Source organism: Nelumbo nucifera, chromosome 1 (assembly GCF_055504915.1).
Source record: "Nelumbo nucifera cultivar China Antique chromosome 1, China Antique-T2T, whole genome shotgun sequence".
NCBI classification, from domain to species: domain Eukaryota; kingdom Viridiplantae; phylum Streptophyta; class Magnoliopsida; order Proteales; family Nelumbonaceae; genus Nelumbo; species Nelumbo nucifera.
In genome coordinates, this window is record NC_142649.1 from 202927876 (window position 1) to 202941608 (window position 13733).

At 39.4% G+C, this 13733-nt stretch overlaps 1 protein-coding gene across 7 annotated transcripts in view; it reads left to right on the forward strand.

Moving 5' to 3' along the window:
* Positions 1–13733, forward strand: part of ALG12 (homolog of asparagine-linked glycosylation 12) — a 108995-nt gene that overhangs the window by 20629 nt on the left and 74633 nt on the right. For all 7 annotated transcript variants that reach the window (XR_016080927.1, XR_016080926.1, XR_016080928.1 and 4 more), the window contains exons 7-8: positions 1352–1469; positions 3256–3314. Coding sequence is in view for 3 of the 7 variants with exons in the window: in XM_010247797.2 (XP_010246099.1) it covers positions 1352–1469; positions 3256–3314 (177 nt within the window). In the remaining 4 variants the exon portion in view is untranslated. The remainder of the gene's footprint in view (positions 1–1351; positions 1470–3255; positions 3315–13733) is intronic.

The window sequence follows — 13733 nt, forward strand, 5'->3', positions numbered from 1 at the left end:
TTGGTCTTTCTCTTTAACCATTGTAATTTTTGCTCATGATATGGATTACTGCTTCTTCAAACGTGGCTTTGGACTGTCGTTTTTTGATATTTGCATCAAACCCATCTAAGCCTAGTAAACAGTGCTCTAATTGGTAAGGATGTGACATCTTCGACAGACCCTCTGTATCCAACTACACCGGAACATGATCAAAAACTACCCTTAGCAATGCTTCGGTGCTTCCTGAGAAGTATTAGAAAAAAGATCCTCCCATTCTTCCAAACAATGAAACCAGATGGGGACCTCATTATTAGACCAAGTGCACTTCACTCCATTGAGTGGGAGGTTTTGTAGTTCCCACCTTTGAATGAACTTTAAGAATATTCTCATGCCTCTGTCTAATCTGCTACAGCCCTTCTTATCTTCAAGCCTTACTATAGCATTGAAATCACTGCCTATAGCCCATGACCTTTCCCATTTACTCCTTATTGCACTCAACTCATTCCAAAAAACATACTTCAAGGAGGTTTCAATAGGCCGTAAGCCACTGTTATCACCACTGCTGGCAAGTTGTTTTGCAAAAGTAGAAGAGAAATGCCTTCTGGCATTCCAATGAACTACAACACTTTGAAGATATCACATTCATTGTTAGAAATCATATTGGTTTTTTCTTTTTAATTCAAAAATAGTAGAAAATATGGGGGGTGGGGGTCAGGGAGAGTAGAGAGGATCTGCTGATGTGGCACGTGGCATCTATCCTTTTACAATTATAATATAGATTAGGGGCCATTGCTTGCTGTAATGGTAAGATTTTGGACTGACAAGACAAGTGAGAAAGCAGGTTCAAGTCTTAGAGCTGCTACTTGGTACTAAAAATGCTGAAGGTTAGGTCCATATACAGTCTACTCTCTCAATACCCCAGATAGCTGGTACTGATATTGGGTAATGGTCCTTCTTTAGCATACATAACAATTCATATATTAAACTCCTATAAGTGAAAAGCAGTAGCTTTGGGGCCTGACCTGTTGGAATAGTAGTTTTCCCCCCTTTCAGTTTCAGTTATTGTGCTTTGTACTGGTCATGCTGTTTGTAAAGGATGGGTTTTATTGCTAGCCATTGATGGCTTGTGCTAGTAAGGTTTTGCCTCTGCACCTGATTTTGAGAGTGAGAGCTTGTATTACTTCATTACTTTTTTATAATTAGTCAAACGTTGGTTTAAAAGAATTGAAAAGCAATTATTTGACATTTATTTGTCCATTTACCCACTTCCATGATAATTCAAAGATCGTTGTGTGAGATGAGGTATTTTGAATATTGAATTATAAAATATACACCAGTGCATTGATCTGGAACTACTCTTATGTCTGAGCAGGTTAGACGGAAATTTGGTGGCCAAGTTGAAGCCTTCTTTGTAATTTTGACAGCTTTTCAGTTCCACATGCTGTTCTATTGCACACGCCCTCTTCCAAACATATTAGCATTGGGCTTAGGTGATCACTTCTTGCAGCATAACTATACATTCCATTTTACTGCTGTTTTTCTTATAAAAGTACTATTTTGGTTTTCAGAAATTTGGAATCCATTTTGTACTATTGCCTAGTAAATCTGAAGTCATTGTGTGTTGATAGATATAAAGCTTGTGTAGTTGCACAGGGCATTCAGAAATTTGTTCTTTTATTTGTGACATTTTAGAAATGAAGAGTTCATTTCCATCATATTTTGGTTTAAGAGCCATTGTATGTTGATTATTTTATGTTCGAGTTAAACTTGATTATATCATCTTAGGCTTCTCGTGTGCAAGTGGCAAAATCTCTTGTTTTTGGCACATATATTGGTAGGTATGGACTAAAATAAGACCCAAGAATGTTGCTTGGAGCAGAGCATTGTGTAGTAAAGAAATAAGTCCAAAAAATTTTTGTGATAGAAATGTGAGTATTGAGATGGGTGAATGAAAAAACTATAAAGAATAAGGTCAGAAATGAACTCATTTGAAAGAACCTAGGACTGGCTCAAATAGGTGATAAAGTGAGGGAAAGTAGACTAAGATAGTTTGGTCATATGCATAGAAGACCATCTACAACACCTGTAAGAAGTGGTCTGTCACAAGTGGAAGGGGCTAGAGGAGCTAGGGGCAGACCACAAGAAGAAATGGGTTGAGGTAGTAAGAAATGATTTAAGGATTCATAATTTGACAGTGGATATGACGCTTAACAGAATGGAATGGTGAAATAGGATTTTTTGATCAATGAATGGTGAAATAGGACTCATGTAGGCAACCCCATATAGTTGAGACAATGCATAATGCATAGATGATGATACAGAAACATGAATCCTGTTTTGCCATTACGTTCTGTTCAGTGCCCTTCCGACAAGTTTGTAAAAAACATAAATAATCTTACAATTGGTTTATGATTCAATTCAATTCAACTTTCTCTATGATTTATGGTATATATACAATATTCGGAACATTGTTAGAGTGGTGTTGGATACTTGGATTAGGATTTTTTTTACAAGCCTAACCCTTGCTTTTAGCCATTTTGGCTTTGGTTATTAGATTAGTTCCTATTGTTTTGAAAATCATTACCATCTTTGTTATAATCCTGCAAGAAATAATGGTGTTTGTTGCTTTTTTTTTTGATCAATAACACTTTCATTAAATCATCAGTAAAGAATTTACAAGAGGAAGACAAACACACTTATCTTCCAAGAGCCACAAAGAGCCTCATGAAAGGAAAAAAGAAAAGAGGACACTAAAGTTACAGCTTAGCCCAAAACAGTGAATCCCTTTCTGCCCCTTGTTTAGCTAAACCGTCAGCTAGGGAATTAGCGTCAGCTAGGGAATTAGCCGATCTTTTAACCCAACATGTCTTAACTTCCATCTCCTGCACCAGCCACTTGAATTTCCTCCTCTCGTTATTGTATTTCCATAAACCATTTTGATCTTTAGTCAGCTACCCTATCACCACCTCTGAATCCCCTTCAATTATGAGTTTCTTGATGTTCAACTCCTTAGCTTTCCTCCTCTTGTTATTGTATATAATTCATGGTGTTTGTTGCTTTTATTAATAAAAAGATAAAAATGAGGCAGTTGCAAGTCATTCTGTGTTGATAATTGGTGGTAACTTCCCCTAAAAAAGAGAAATCTAGCTATATATTTTAGTTTTAGATGGGAATCTTTAACTTCTTTAAATAAAGTCATTCTTTGTTGATAATGTCTACTTCAAGAATCTGCAATCTTTCCACAGCAGAGACTTAAACTTTCACATTCATATGCAGTCAACTTGGCTTATGGCTTTTGGTTGAGGGGGAACTTTCCTGCTACTTTGAAGTATCTGGTATTGATTCTCAAATTTTTGAAAATTGAGGTTCTGTCTGTGGTACCTTTTTTTGTTGATAATAAGTCGTTCATTATTTGTCCTGATTGTTATACTAGAACAATTATTGTTGCATGGATATGGATGTGCTTTAAGAACTGCTTATGTTATGCTATCATAAAAGCAAGTATATAATTCATGGAAGAAGAAACCAAGAGTCCTCCTCGAACCAGTTGCAATTTTATAATTTATAGGTGATTTAGAGTTTGATAGTTTTATTAGTTTTTTTTTTGAGAAAAAGGTAGAGTTTGATAGTTTTGAGTTTTTTTTTTTCGAAGTTATTTTTTAGTTTGTTGGTGTTAATTTGTGAGGCAGAGAGAGAAGACAAAGAGAAAGCCAAGAGTTCAGATCTGTTAGGGTTGATTAGTATGATCGAACCAACCTAGAAAGAAAGAATTTATATTAAACAAGTGAATGGACAAGATTGTCCTTACAAAGGAAATAAAGGTACAGTGCTGTATACTAATGTACATGCCTACTAGTTTACAATAAAGAAAAGGTAAAATTGCAAAACTACCCCTCCATCTTCTCTACACTCCCCTCAAATTGATGTTGGGGAACAAGCACCATCAGTTTGTCCATAAGAAAATTATTCCGGGCTTTGGTCATAGCTTTGGTGAAGAGATCTGCAAGCTGCAAGCTCAAAGAGACACGTGGGAGAGAGATGTGACCTGCAAGAAGAAGGTCACGAATGAAGTGACAATCCACCTCAATATGTTTAGCACGCTCATGAAATACCGGGTTGGATGCAATCTTGATAGCACTCATGTTGTCAGCAAACAGAGGGATGGCAGATGAGTGATCGGTGTTTGTATCATGAAGTAGAGCTTTGAGCCAAAACTATTTCACTGCAAACAGAGGACATTGCTCTATACACTACTTTAGTAGATGACTTGGAAACCGTTTGTTGTTTCTTGCATTTCCAAGAAACCAGAGAATCACAAAGGAATATACACCAACCAGTAGTCGAACGATGAGTGACAGGGCAGCCTGCCCAATCAACATCTACATAAGCTTGGTGCTGAGTAGATGAAGAAGATGAGAAAAATAAGCCATGAGACATCATGCCTTTGACATAACGAATGATCTAGGTGACTGTAGAAAAATGGGTTTAACGTGGAGCAAATACAAATTGACTCACGAGCTGGACAATTGAAGAAATATTTAGTCTAGTCATAGTCAGGTAGATAAGACTACCTACAAGCTGTTGATATAAAGTAGCATTAGGAAGAAGCTCACCCTCATCCTTACTCAGCTTACAGTTAAGCTGTAGAGCTGTATCCACTTGTTTGGAATCAATCAAGTGAGCTAGTGCAACTAAATCAGAGGCATATTTCTATTGGTTGACAAAATACCCTTGAGGACATTGCTGAATCTCAAGGCCAAAAAAATAGGTGACCGGTCCAAGATCTTTCATTTTGAAGGAGTTGCTGAGAAAGAGCTTCAAGTTATTAATACCATCCACATCATCTCCGGTGATAAGGATATCATCAACATAGACCGAGAGGAGAGTCAACCCTTGTGTTCGCTTGAGGGTAAAAAGAGATTAATCGGAAGCACTTTGCTGAAAACCAACCTCCAACACCAATGTATGGAAGCAGTCAAACCAAGCTCGTGGAGCTAGTTTAAGATCGTATAATGATTTCTTCAGTTTACACACCAAAAGAGGATTATCATAGTATCTAGGAGGTGGTTTCATATAGATTGTTTCTTGTAAATGCCCATGGAGGAAGGCATTCTTGACATCCATCTAATGAACTGTTCATTGTCTAAGAGCAATGATGGCCAAAAGTAGGGGGAATAGTTGTCATTTTAGCCACAGGAGCAAAAATTTTGTCATAGTCAATCCCATATTCCTGCTTGTAGCCTTGAGCAACTAAGCGGGCTTTATATCTGTCTAGAGTATCGCCTGATTTGAGTTTCACTGAGTAAACCCACCAATGATGGAGGCATTTGGGGGAGGAGAGAGAAGGTCCCAAGTATCATTCTCCAATAAGGCCTGAACCTCTGAGCCCATGGCATCTTTCTGTTAGACAGTTGCATGCCCTTAGATCCAATCAGAATGATGTACTTTATGAGTTTATTGTAAATGATTAAAAGTACATATTTGATTCATGTTCCCTTGGTATGTTCCTGTGTAATACCCTTAAACTGGACACTTAATGTGACTAGTGTTAGTTTAGAATGTTCATAGCTAGTGGGTCGGTCTGGGGAGACCCATCCTGATAAGGCTGACACTGTTGTGCCACCAAGTCGGTTGGGGTGGCCTGTCTCAGCTGCCAGGGTGAGACCCTAGGCACATACAGTGTAGGATTAATTGAATCTTTGAACTGGACCAGATTTCCAGTATTGCCCTAGACCTTGGAGATTGATGGGCAAAACTGGAAAGTTACACCCGACCCCTAGACTCGATTATGATACTGCACTAGGTGTCGGATTTTTTGATATACCAATCAGTGAGATCCTTAGCGGGGGTCAAAACCTGGGTATGTTGGGACAGTCTGAGAATTCATCTGAGTGGGTGATTGTAGTGACAGGAGCAGCCCCTTTGTCGGACAAAGGTAATGATCGGGGATGCACTCTCACTGATGGAAACCAAGTCTGCCGACAACCGATTTCAATCATTGAGATTTGTTTTGCAAAATATATTTTATATGAGATATAAAAGTATATATATTATGGTTTTTAAACTGTTTGCAAGAAGGTTTTAATTCCCGGGATCCATATAAGCAGAGAGTGCAACACTGTTCCTTGTAGCCGAGGGAGAGGTCCTCTCTTGTCGGGCAGTGTATGATCATTATGGGCTGAGAGGTTAAGTGTAAGACCATTGAGGGTAATACCTGATGGGCTAATCTTGCATTTGCCCACAGTCCCTGGGTGTTACAAGGTGGCTTGGCCCAGGGACCACTTAGGGTAAGTGTTGGGCCCATAGAGCCCATTTGATGGGTTTCAGGGGGTGCACTGTCCATAACAGTGTATTCGGCCAGGCCTTTTAACAAAAGCTGGGCCGAACCCATGTGGCTGATGTGTAGATCAATGCTTGGGTCCCACGCCATACAAGGAAGCCCAATTGGGTAGCAGTTAGGAAGGTTAAGTGAGCACATAAGCTTAATGGGCCTAAAGCCCATTTCGAACTAGGCTATTTATTTAGTTAATTATGGGGCAAATTCTGAGATGGATTAGCAGATAGGATAGGGTCTTGACCCTATCCACTCAGAGAGTCCAGATCTGAATGTGATTCAGATCTAGAAACCTCCTAATGAGATTAGGAGAAAGCTAATTTAATCTACAGATAAGATAAGGGTTTATCCTTATCACCTAAAGAGAGGGCTGATCCAAATATGATTTGGATAAGCAGCTCCTAATTGGATTAGGAGTTGATCTTTTAGGTTAACAAAAGGAGGAGGGGGTGGCAACCTTTAGAAGACACATAATCAGATCCTCTTCAGAGCTGAAAACACAGAAAAAAGAATTAAGCAACCCTGCAAAATTCTTTCTTGCCGCCTCCTTGTTCTTGCCGCCCTATTTGCCAGTTTGATCTCCAGTTGTGGGAGAAGTCAAGATTCGATCTTGACATCAGTTCTTTGAGAAAGAATTGATAGGAAGCTGTGCTCACGTGCCATCCTGCTGTTTCTTGTGAAGGACAGAATTCTTGAAGAAGAATACTGCTGATTCTGCTCCATCCTGCACTGTGCCATCTTCAGTGGGAGCAGTCTTTGGATCCTTCCTTGGGTGTGAACACCTTCATTGGGGGATACTATTTCTCCGTATCAGGTATAATCCTCTCCTCCTTTTGGTTCAGATCTGGTTCAGTTTATGGTTCAAGATTAATCTTTGAAAATATGATTTTCTAAATAGGGAATGCGATTCCAGTTGAAGGGAGAGAAAAATTTTTTGAAATTCGCCCCCTAATTCCGCAAGATTTGGGCATCCATACGATGGATCTCTCATCCCTTCACTTTCCAATGTTCAACTGCTACAACCTAGTTGTAATACTTAGGAATGTTTGTGGAGGACAAAACAACAGAAAAAGAGCTATGATTGGAAAAGAAGCCATAGCGGTTAGGTGGGCGAGAAATATGAGATGAACAACGCAAAGGATCGGGTGAAGGCATATCAACAAGATGAGAAGTGGAACTTACAGTAGTGATGGGTGGAGAAGAATGACTAGTCACTGGTGCTAGAGGTAGAGGAAGCATAGGAAATGAGTAAGCTGGATGCTTCTTGAAATAAACCTGAAGTTGTTGAGACATAGGAGGAGGATCACCTGTAGAGCCAAATTGATGCAGAATAGGAAAGGATGGTGCAAGGAATTTACTAATATGTTCAAAGAAGGAAAGGTTCTCAAGAAAAATGACATTATGAGATATCCACACTATATCCCATGAATGCACACAAAACTGATTGAGCTGTTAGCTTTGTGCACTTTTTTTTTTTTTTTTTTTTGATTGGAAACGATAACTTCATTAAATAACTTTAAAATAACTTTCTAGATTTAAGTACAACTGTCAACCCCTAAGTAGGTGTTGAGCCCCAGATGTCTTTCTTACAAAACTGCCCAGAACATACTCTCCCTCACAGTCCCTTGTTTAGCCAATGTGTCAGCTAAACCATTAGCTGATCTCCTTGTCCATTTGAAGCATGCACCGATCTCCCTTGTTGTATTGTGGATTTTCCTTATGGGCTGTCTATAAATCCAGGCTCCCAACTTACCAGATTGCAGCCACTCGATCAACAATTTAGAGTCTCCCTCAATCTCAATTTGGTGGTTTGTGCATTCGGGAGGAGGAAGGTGGACAAAGCAAACACAACCAAAGACACAAAGCATGGATAGATTTGGTGGATGATGAAACTTTTAGAATATGCAGAACAGGGCCAGGCAATACTTCCTTTCAAGTTTTACCACAAACAGGGGCCTTCGAAGAGAGATCCAATTAGATTTCTCTTGCTGGTTGAACACAATATAGAAGACTGGTTGTTGGGTTGATCAAAACAGTCTAGAACCAATCGTAGAAGAGAAGAGACCTCAAACAATCCAAAAGAAAAAGGAGATGAATCAGAGAACAACCCGCTCTGATACCATATTAATCTGTGAGAGAGAGAGAGAGAGGAAACCTCAAATAATCCAAAAGAAAAAGTAGATGAATCAGAGAACAACCTGCTCTAATACCATATTAATCTGTGTGAGAGAGAGAGAGAGCTTAGATCTGTTAGGGTTGATCAGTATGATCGAACCATCCCAGAAAGAAAGAATTCATATTAAACAAGTGAATGGACAAGATTGTCCTTACAAAGGAAATAAAGGTACGGTGCTGTACTCTAATGTACATGCCTACTAGTTTACAATAAAGAAAAGGTAAAATTACAGAACTACTCCTCCATCTTCTCTACTGTTGGTATCTTAAAGATAGGTCTAATTTTCTTAAAGATTAATGGTAGTTTATGGATTCGTATTAGAGCATTTTGGAATTTTGAAAATATGAAAATGCTATCATTATCAATTTTCTTTCTGCCTACTTTTTGAACTGAAAACTTGTCTATTTGGCATAGTTTTGGTGTTATTAGATAGGTAATCAAGTTAATGGGCAGACCAAGACCTTGTAAATCTGACATGTTTTGAGGGAGTTATGATCATTTTACTGTTAGATTGTTAGTCTATGGTGGGTTTTATGTTTTTCTATTTGTTGGGGTCCATGTTAAAATTGTTTGATTTGCTCTTTGGTAGGATTAGTAGCATGGTTTTAAAAGTTGAAAGGTGAAGGCGCATAGGCATCAAGTCTTTGCCTCTAAAAGTTTTTTTTTTAATAACAAACTATTTTTATTTGTTATTTCTTTATGCATTTTGAGATATGATTTATTCCTTAGCCAATTTATATATTTACTTCTTTTTTATGTGTATATATTCCTTATAATTTAGTAATTATAGGAGCATAAATCAGGATACACTTAGGATTGGAGACCAAGATATAACTCAATGTGACCATTTCCGGACCTTGGTTCAATAGTTCATAACAAGGAAGAGGTTGGTGAGGATGGTACCTAAAGAATTAGAGCAGGTTGGGCAAAATGGAGGTGTGCATCTGGACTTTTGTGTGATAGGAGAATACTGCTTAGATTAAAAGAAAAATTCTATAAAGCAGTTGTAAGGGCAGCTATGTTGTTTGGAGCTAAGTGTTGGGCAGTCAAGAAACAAAATATTTAGAAAATGTGTGGCAGAGATACAAATGCTAAGATGGATGAGTGAAAATACTGGAAAGGATAAGATTAGGAATGAAACCATCTGTAGAAACCTAGGCGTAGCTCCAATAAGTGATAAAATGAGAGAGAGCAGATTAAGGTGGTTTGACTATGTGAGTAGAAGACTGCCAACAACTTCAGTTAGAAGTGATTTGTTACAAGTGGAAGGGGATAAAAGAGCTAAGGGTAGAAGAAAAAGGACATGGGTAGCAGTATTAAGAAATTATTTAAGCACTAATAATTTTACAATGGATATGGATTTAAATAGAACGGATTGGCGAACTGTGATTCATGTAGCCAACCCATATTATTGGGATAAGGCATGGATGATGATGATATTCCTTGTAATTTGAATCCAATGTTTTTTTTTAATGTTATTTTTGATAAATAACAACACTTTTATTAATAGGTATTAGTAGAGAAGGGTACAAGAGGAGGGGTAAAAATTCTTAACCCTCCCAATAAGTACAATTCAGTTTACAATAATGCCCAGAAAAAAAATGACTCTTCCCACCCCTTGTTTGGCCAATGAATCTGCCAAGGAATTAGCACTCCTCATTGTCCATTGAAACTTGACTTCCAGGTTTTGAATGAGCTATCTAACTTTCTTTTTCTCTTTTAGAAATTTCCACAAACTAGAATCATCCTTCATCGGCCAATTGATAGCCAACTTAGAATCACCTTCCGCCATCAGTTTTCTGATATTTAACTCTTGGGCTCTTTTTAACCCTTCCAAAACAGCCAACATTTCAGCTGTAAGAGAATCCCCCCATCCAATAGAACCAGAATACAAAGCAATAATTCGACCTTCTCCATCCTTGAAAACTCCCCCTATACCCGACGGGCTTGGATTTCCTTTGCTACTACCATCAAAATTTAGTTTAGTGAACCCCGAAGCTGGAGGAGGCCAAACTGGGTTAGGTGAAATCTTCCTTGGAGCTGACCAAGCCACTTCTTTCCACCTCCTAATGATGTCTCCTTCTGAAGTCTTAGCCCAATGGACCACCCTTATAGAGATTAATTCAATGATGACACCCTTATTTCTTTCTTTCCCATGAAAGGTCCTTTGATTCCTTTCCTCCCAGATTGTCCAACATACAGCTGCTCTTACACATCTCCACAGAATTTTCCCTCTCTTCTTCAGCCCCCTAACAGAAGTAGAATGGAATAGGCTTTGTACATTTGAGGGGGGGGGGGTCCACCTGCAACCAAAAAGGGAGAAAAACCAACACCAGATCTCTGAAACAAATGGGCAGGAAACCAGTAAATGATGACAAGACTCTTTCTTTATTCTTTGGAAGACCTAGGCCGGCTGTTATCAGTTGTTTGGGTGCTGTTTTCTATTACAGTAGCTTCAAAAGTTTTTTTTTTTATTGTTAATTCTTGACCAAGAATGGAGTTCAAGAATCAGGGGGAAGGTGTTTTTGGGACTAGCAATTCTGGTAACATGTCTGAGAATGCCTTTCAAATTACAACTGTGAAGTTTGATGGATCCAACTTCTTAGAATGGGCTCAATCGGCCATGATGGCCATTGGGGTTAGAGGAAAACTCAGCTACTTGTTGGGAGATGTGAAAGAACCAACTAAGGAGGACCAAACGTATACCAAATGGGTTCAGGAGAACTATTTGGTTATGACATGGTTGTGCAACTCTATGCAGCCACATATCAGCCGGAACCATTTGTGGGCAAAAACAGCCAAGGAAATATGGGATGTCATGAAAGAGACTTACTCCCAACCCCTTAATGTTGCTAGGGCCTATGAATTGAAGTGTGAGGTTAATAACCTTAAGCAAGGAGAGAAACCAGTCTTGGTTTACTTCTCTACTTCAAAATCTTTGTGGCATGAAATTGACCACCTAGAAACACTTGAGTGGGAAAGTCAGAAGGATGCAAAGACTTATAGAAAGCAAGTTGAAGCTAATAGGGTTTTTGAATTCCTAGCTTGTCTGAATCCTGACTATGATATTGTGAGACAACAAATACTAACAAGGGACAGTGTGACCTTATCTCAAGCTTACTCCTTGGTGCATAGTGAAGAGACTAGGAGAAAAGGTTATGATGCAACATCAGCCCTTCCCACCAGCCTTGGCAGTAGTTAAACCCAAGTCTAGGGGTGATACGGAGAGGGATATAAAGAAGGAAGATAAGCGGGATCTAGTGTGTGAACATTGCAAGAAACCTAAGCATACTAAAGACATGTTCGAAGCTGCACCCTCATCTAGTTCCAGCAAAACTGAGGAACAAAAGGGGTAATGCTCATATGGCTGTTAATACCGATTCTGCATCCTCATCGGGCTTAAAAGGCATGCCTCTAGACACCTTAGCTGCTGTCCGGGCTGCCCTAACTCAGTTGGAAAAGGAAGTTGGGAATTCAGCCCAATCATCTCAGCCATCATCAGCTCCTCCCACATCAGCCTTTGCTCATTCAGGTACTTGGGCCTCAGCTTACCATGCTTCAACTCCAGGTAACACTGAACATTGTTGGGTAATAGACTCAGGTGCATCTGACCATATGACTAGCTTGCCATCACTGTTCACTACCTATCACTTATCTTCTGGTAGAGATAAAGTGTCAATTGCTGATGGTTCCCTTGTTCCCATTTTTGGCAAGGGAGACATCAAGTTGTCTAATACCATTTCCTTATCTTCAGTTCTGCGTGTTCCTAAGCTTGATATAACTTGCTTTCAGTTAGTTAGTAGTATTACAAAACATCAGAATTGTTCAGTAACTTTTTTCCCTGACCGATGTATTTTTCAGGATTTGGAGACAAGGAAGGTGATTGGGACTGGCCGTGAGACGAATGGGATCTATATGCTTGGAGAGAATTCTCATTGGGGAGATCGTGAAGATAGAAGATCTTTTGTTTCTCAGTATACTAGTCAGGTTATGCTTTGGCATAATCGGTTGGGTCATTTATCCTTTCGGTCTTTGAAGAGTTTTTTTCCAAATTTGTTTGGTCTGTTCAGATGTCAAATTTGAGATGTGAGAGCTGTGAGCTTGCAAAGCATTGTAGAACATCTTATTCCTTAAGTAATAAAAGTAGTAATTCTTTTGATGTTGTGCACACCGATGTTTGGGGCCCGTATCACATCCCTTCTATGGGGGGATACAGATATTTCTTATTGTTTGTTGATGACTATACCCGTTTTTCTTGGGTTTACCTTATGCGTTCTCGAGATGAGGTTCCTTCTCTGACCAGATCTTTCATCAGATGATTTTAACCTAGTTTGGGGTCAAAATCAAAATCTTCAGATCCGATAATGCGAAAGAATACTTTACCAAGCCATTAGCCTCTTATTTGCTTGATCATGGGATTATTCACTAGAGTACTTGTCCTTGTACACCACAACAAAATGGGGTTGTTAAGAGGAAGAATAGGCACATATTGGAGGTAGCTAGAAGCATTATGTTTAACTCCAATGTGCCTATCCGTTTCTGGGGTGATGCTATTCTTATAGTAGTGTATCTCATTAATCGAGTTCCTTCACGGGTTCTTGACATGAAGCCTCCCTTTACCCTTCTATACCCCGATAAAGAATTGTTTACTGTTTCCCTTAAAACCTTTGGTTGCACTTGCTTTGTTTAGATTCTTGGACCTCATCGTTCCAAATTTGATCCTAAGGCCTCCAAATGCATTTTTCTCGGTTATGCACAAACTCAAAAGGGTTATTGCTGCTATGAACCTACTTTTGGGAGGGGATTTGTCTCGATGGATGTTACTTTCTTTAAGGAGGTACCCTATTACCCTAGGGTTTCTCCTCAGGGGGAGAGTAGTGAGAGTGGGGTTAACTCATCAGAAGTTCCTTTACCTGTTCCATTGAGTGATGAGGGATATAATGGGGAGGGTTGTCAGAGGTGTCAGGATTTGAGAGTCTATCACAGGCGATGGAGGCAGGTTGATTTCGGTCATCAGCAGTCTAGGCCAGCCCCAGTTCCTTCTGTGGATCCAGATCCAGGTACCACAGCCCCTTTATCAGATCCAGGTCCCCCTAAGATACCTTCCACTGTTGCTACTTTACCTCCTTTGGATGACCTTGACCTCCCCATTGCAGTCCGTAAAGGCAAACGGCGTTGCACCACATCCACAGCTCACTGCATTTCCCAGTTTCTATCTTATGATCGCCTCTCCCCCTCTTACAG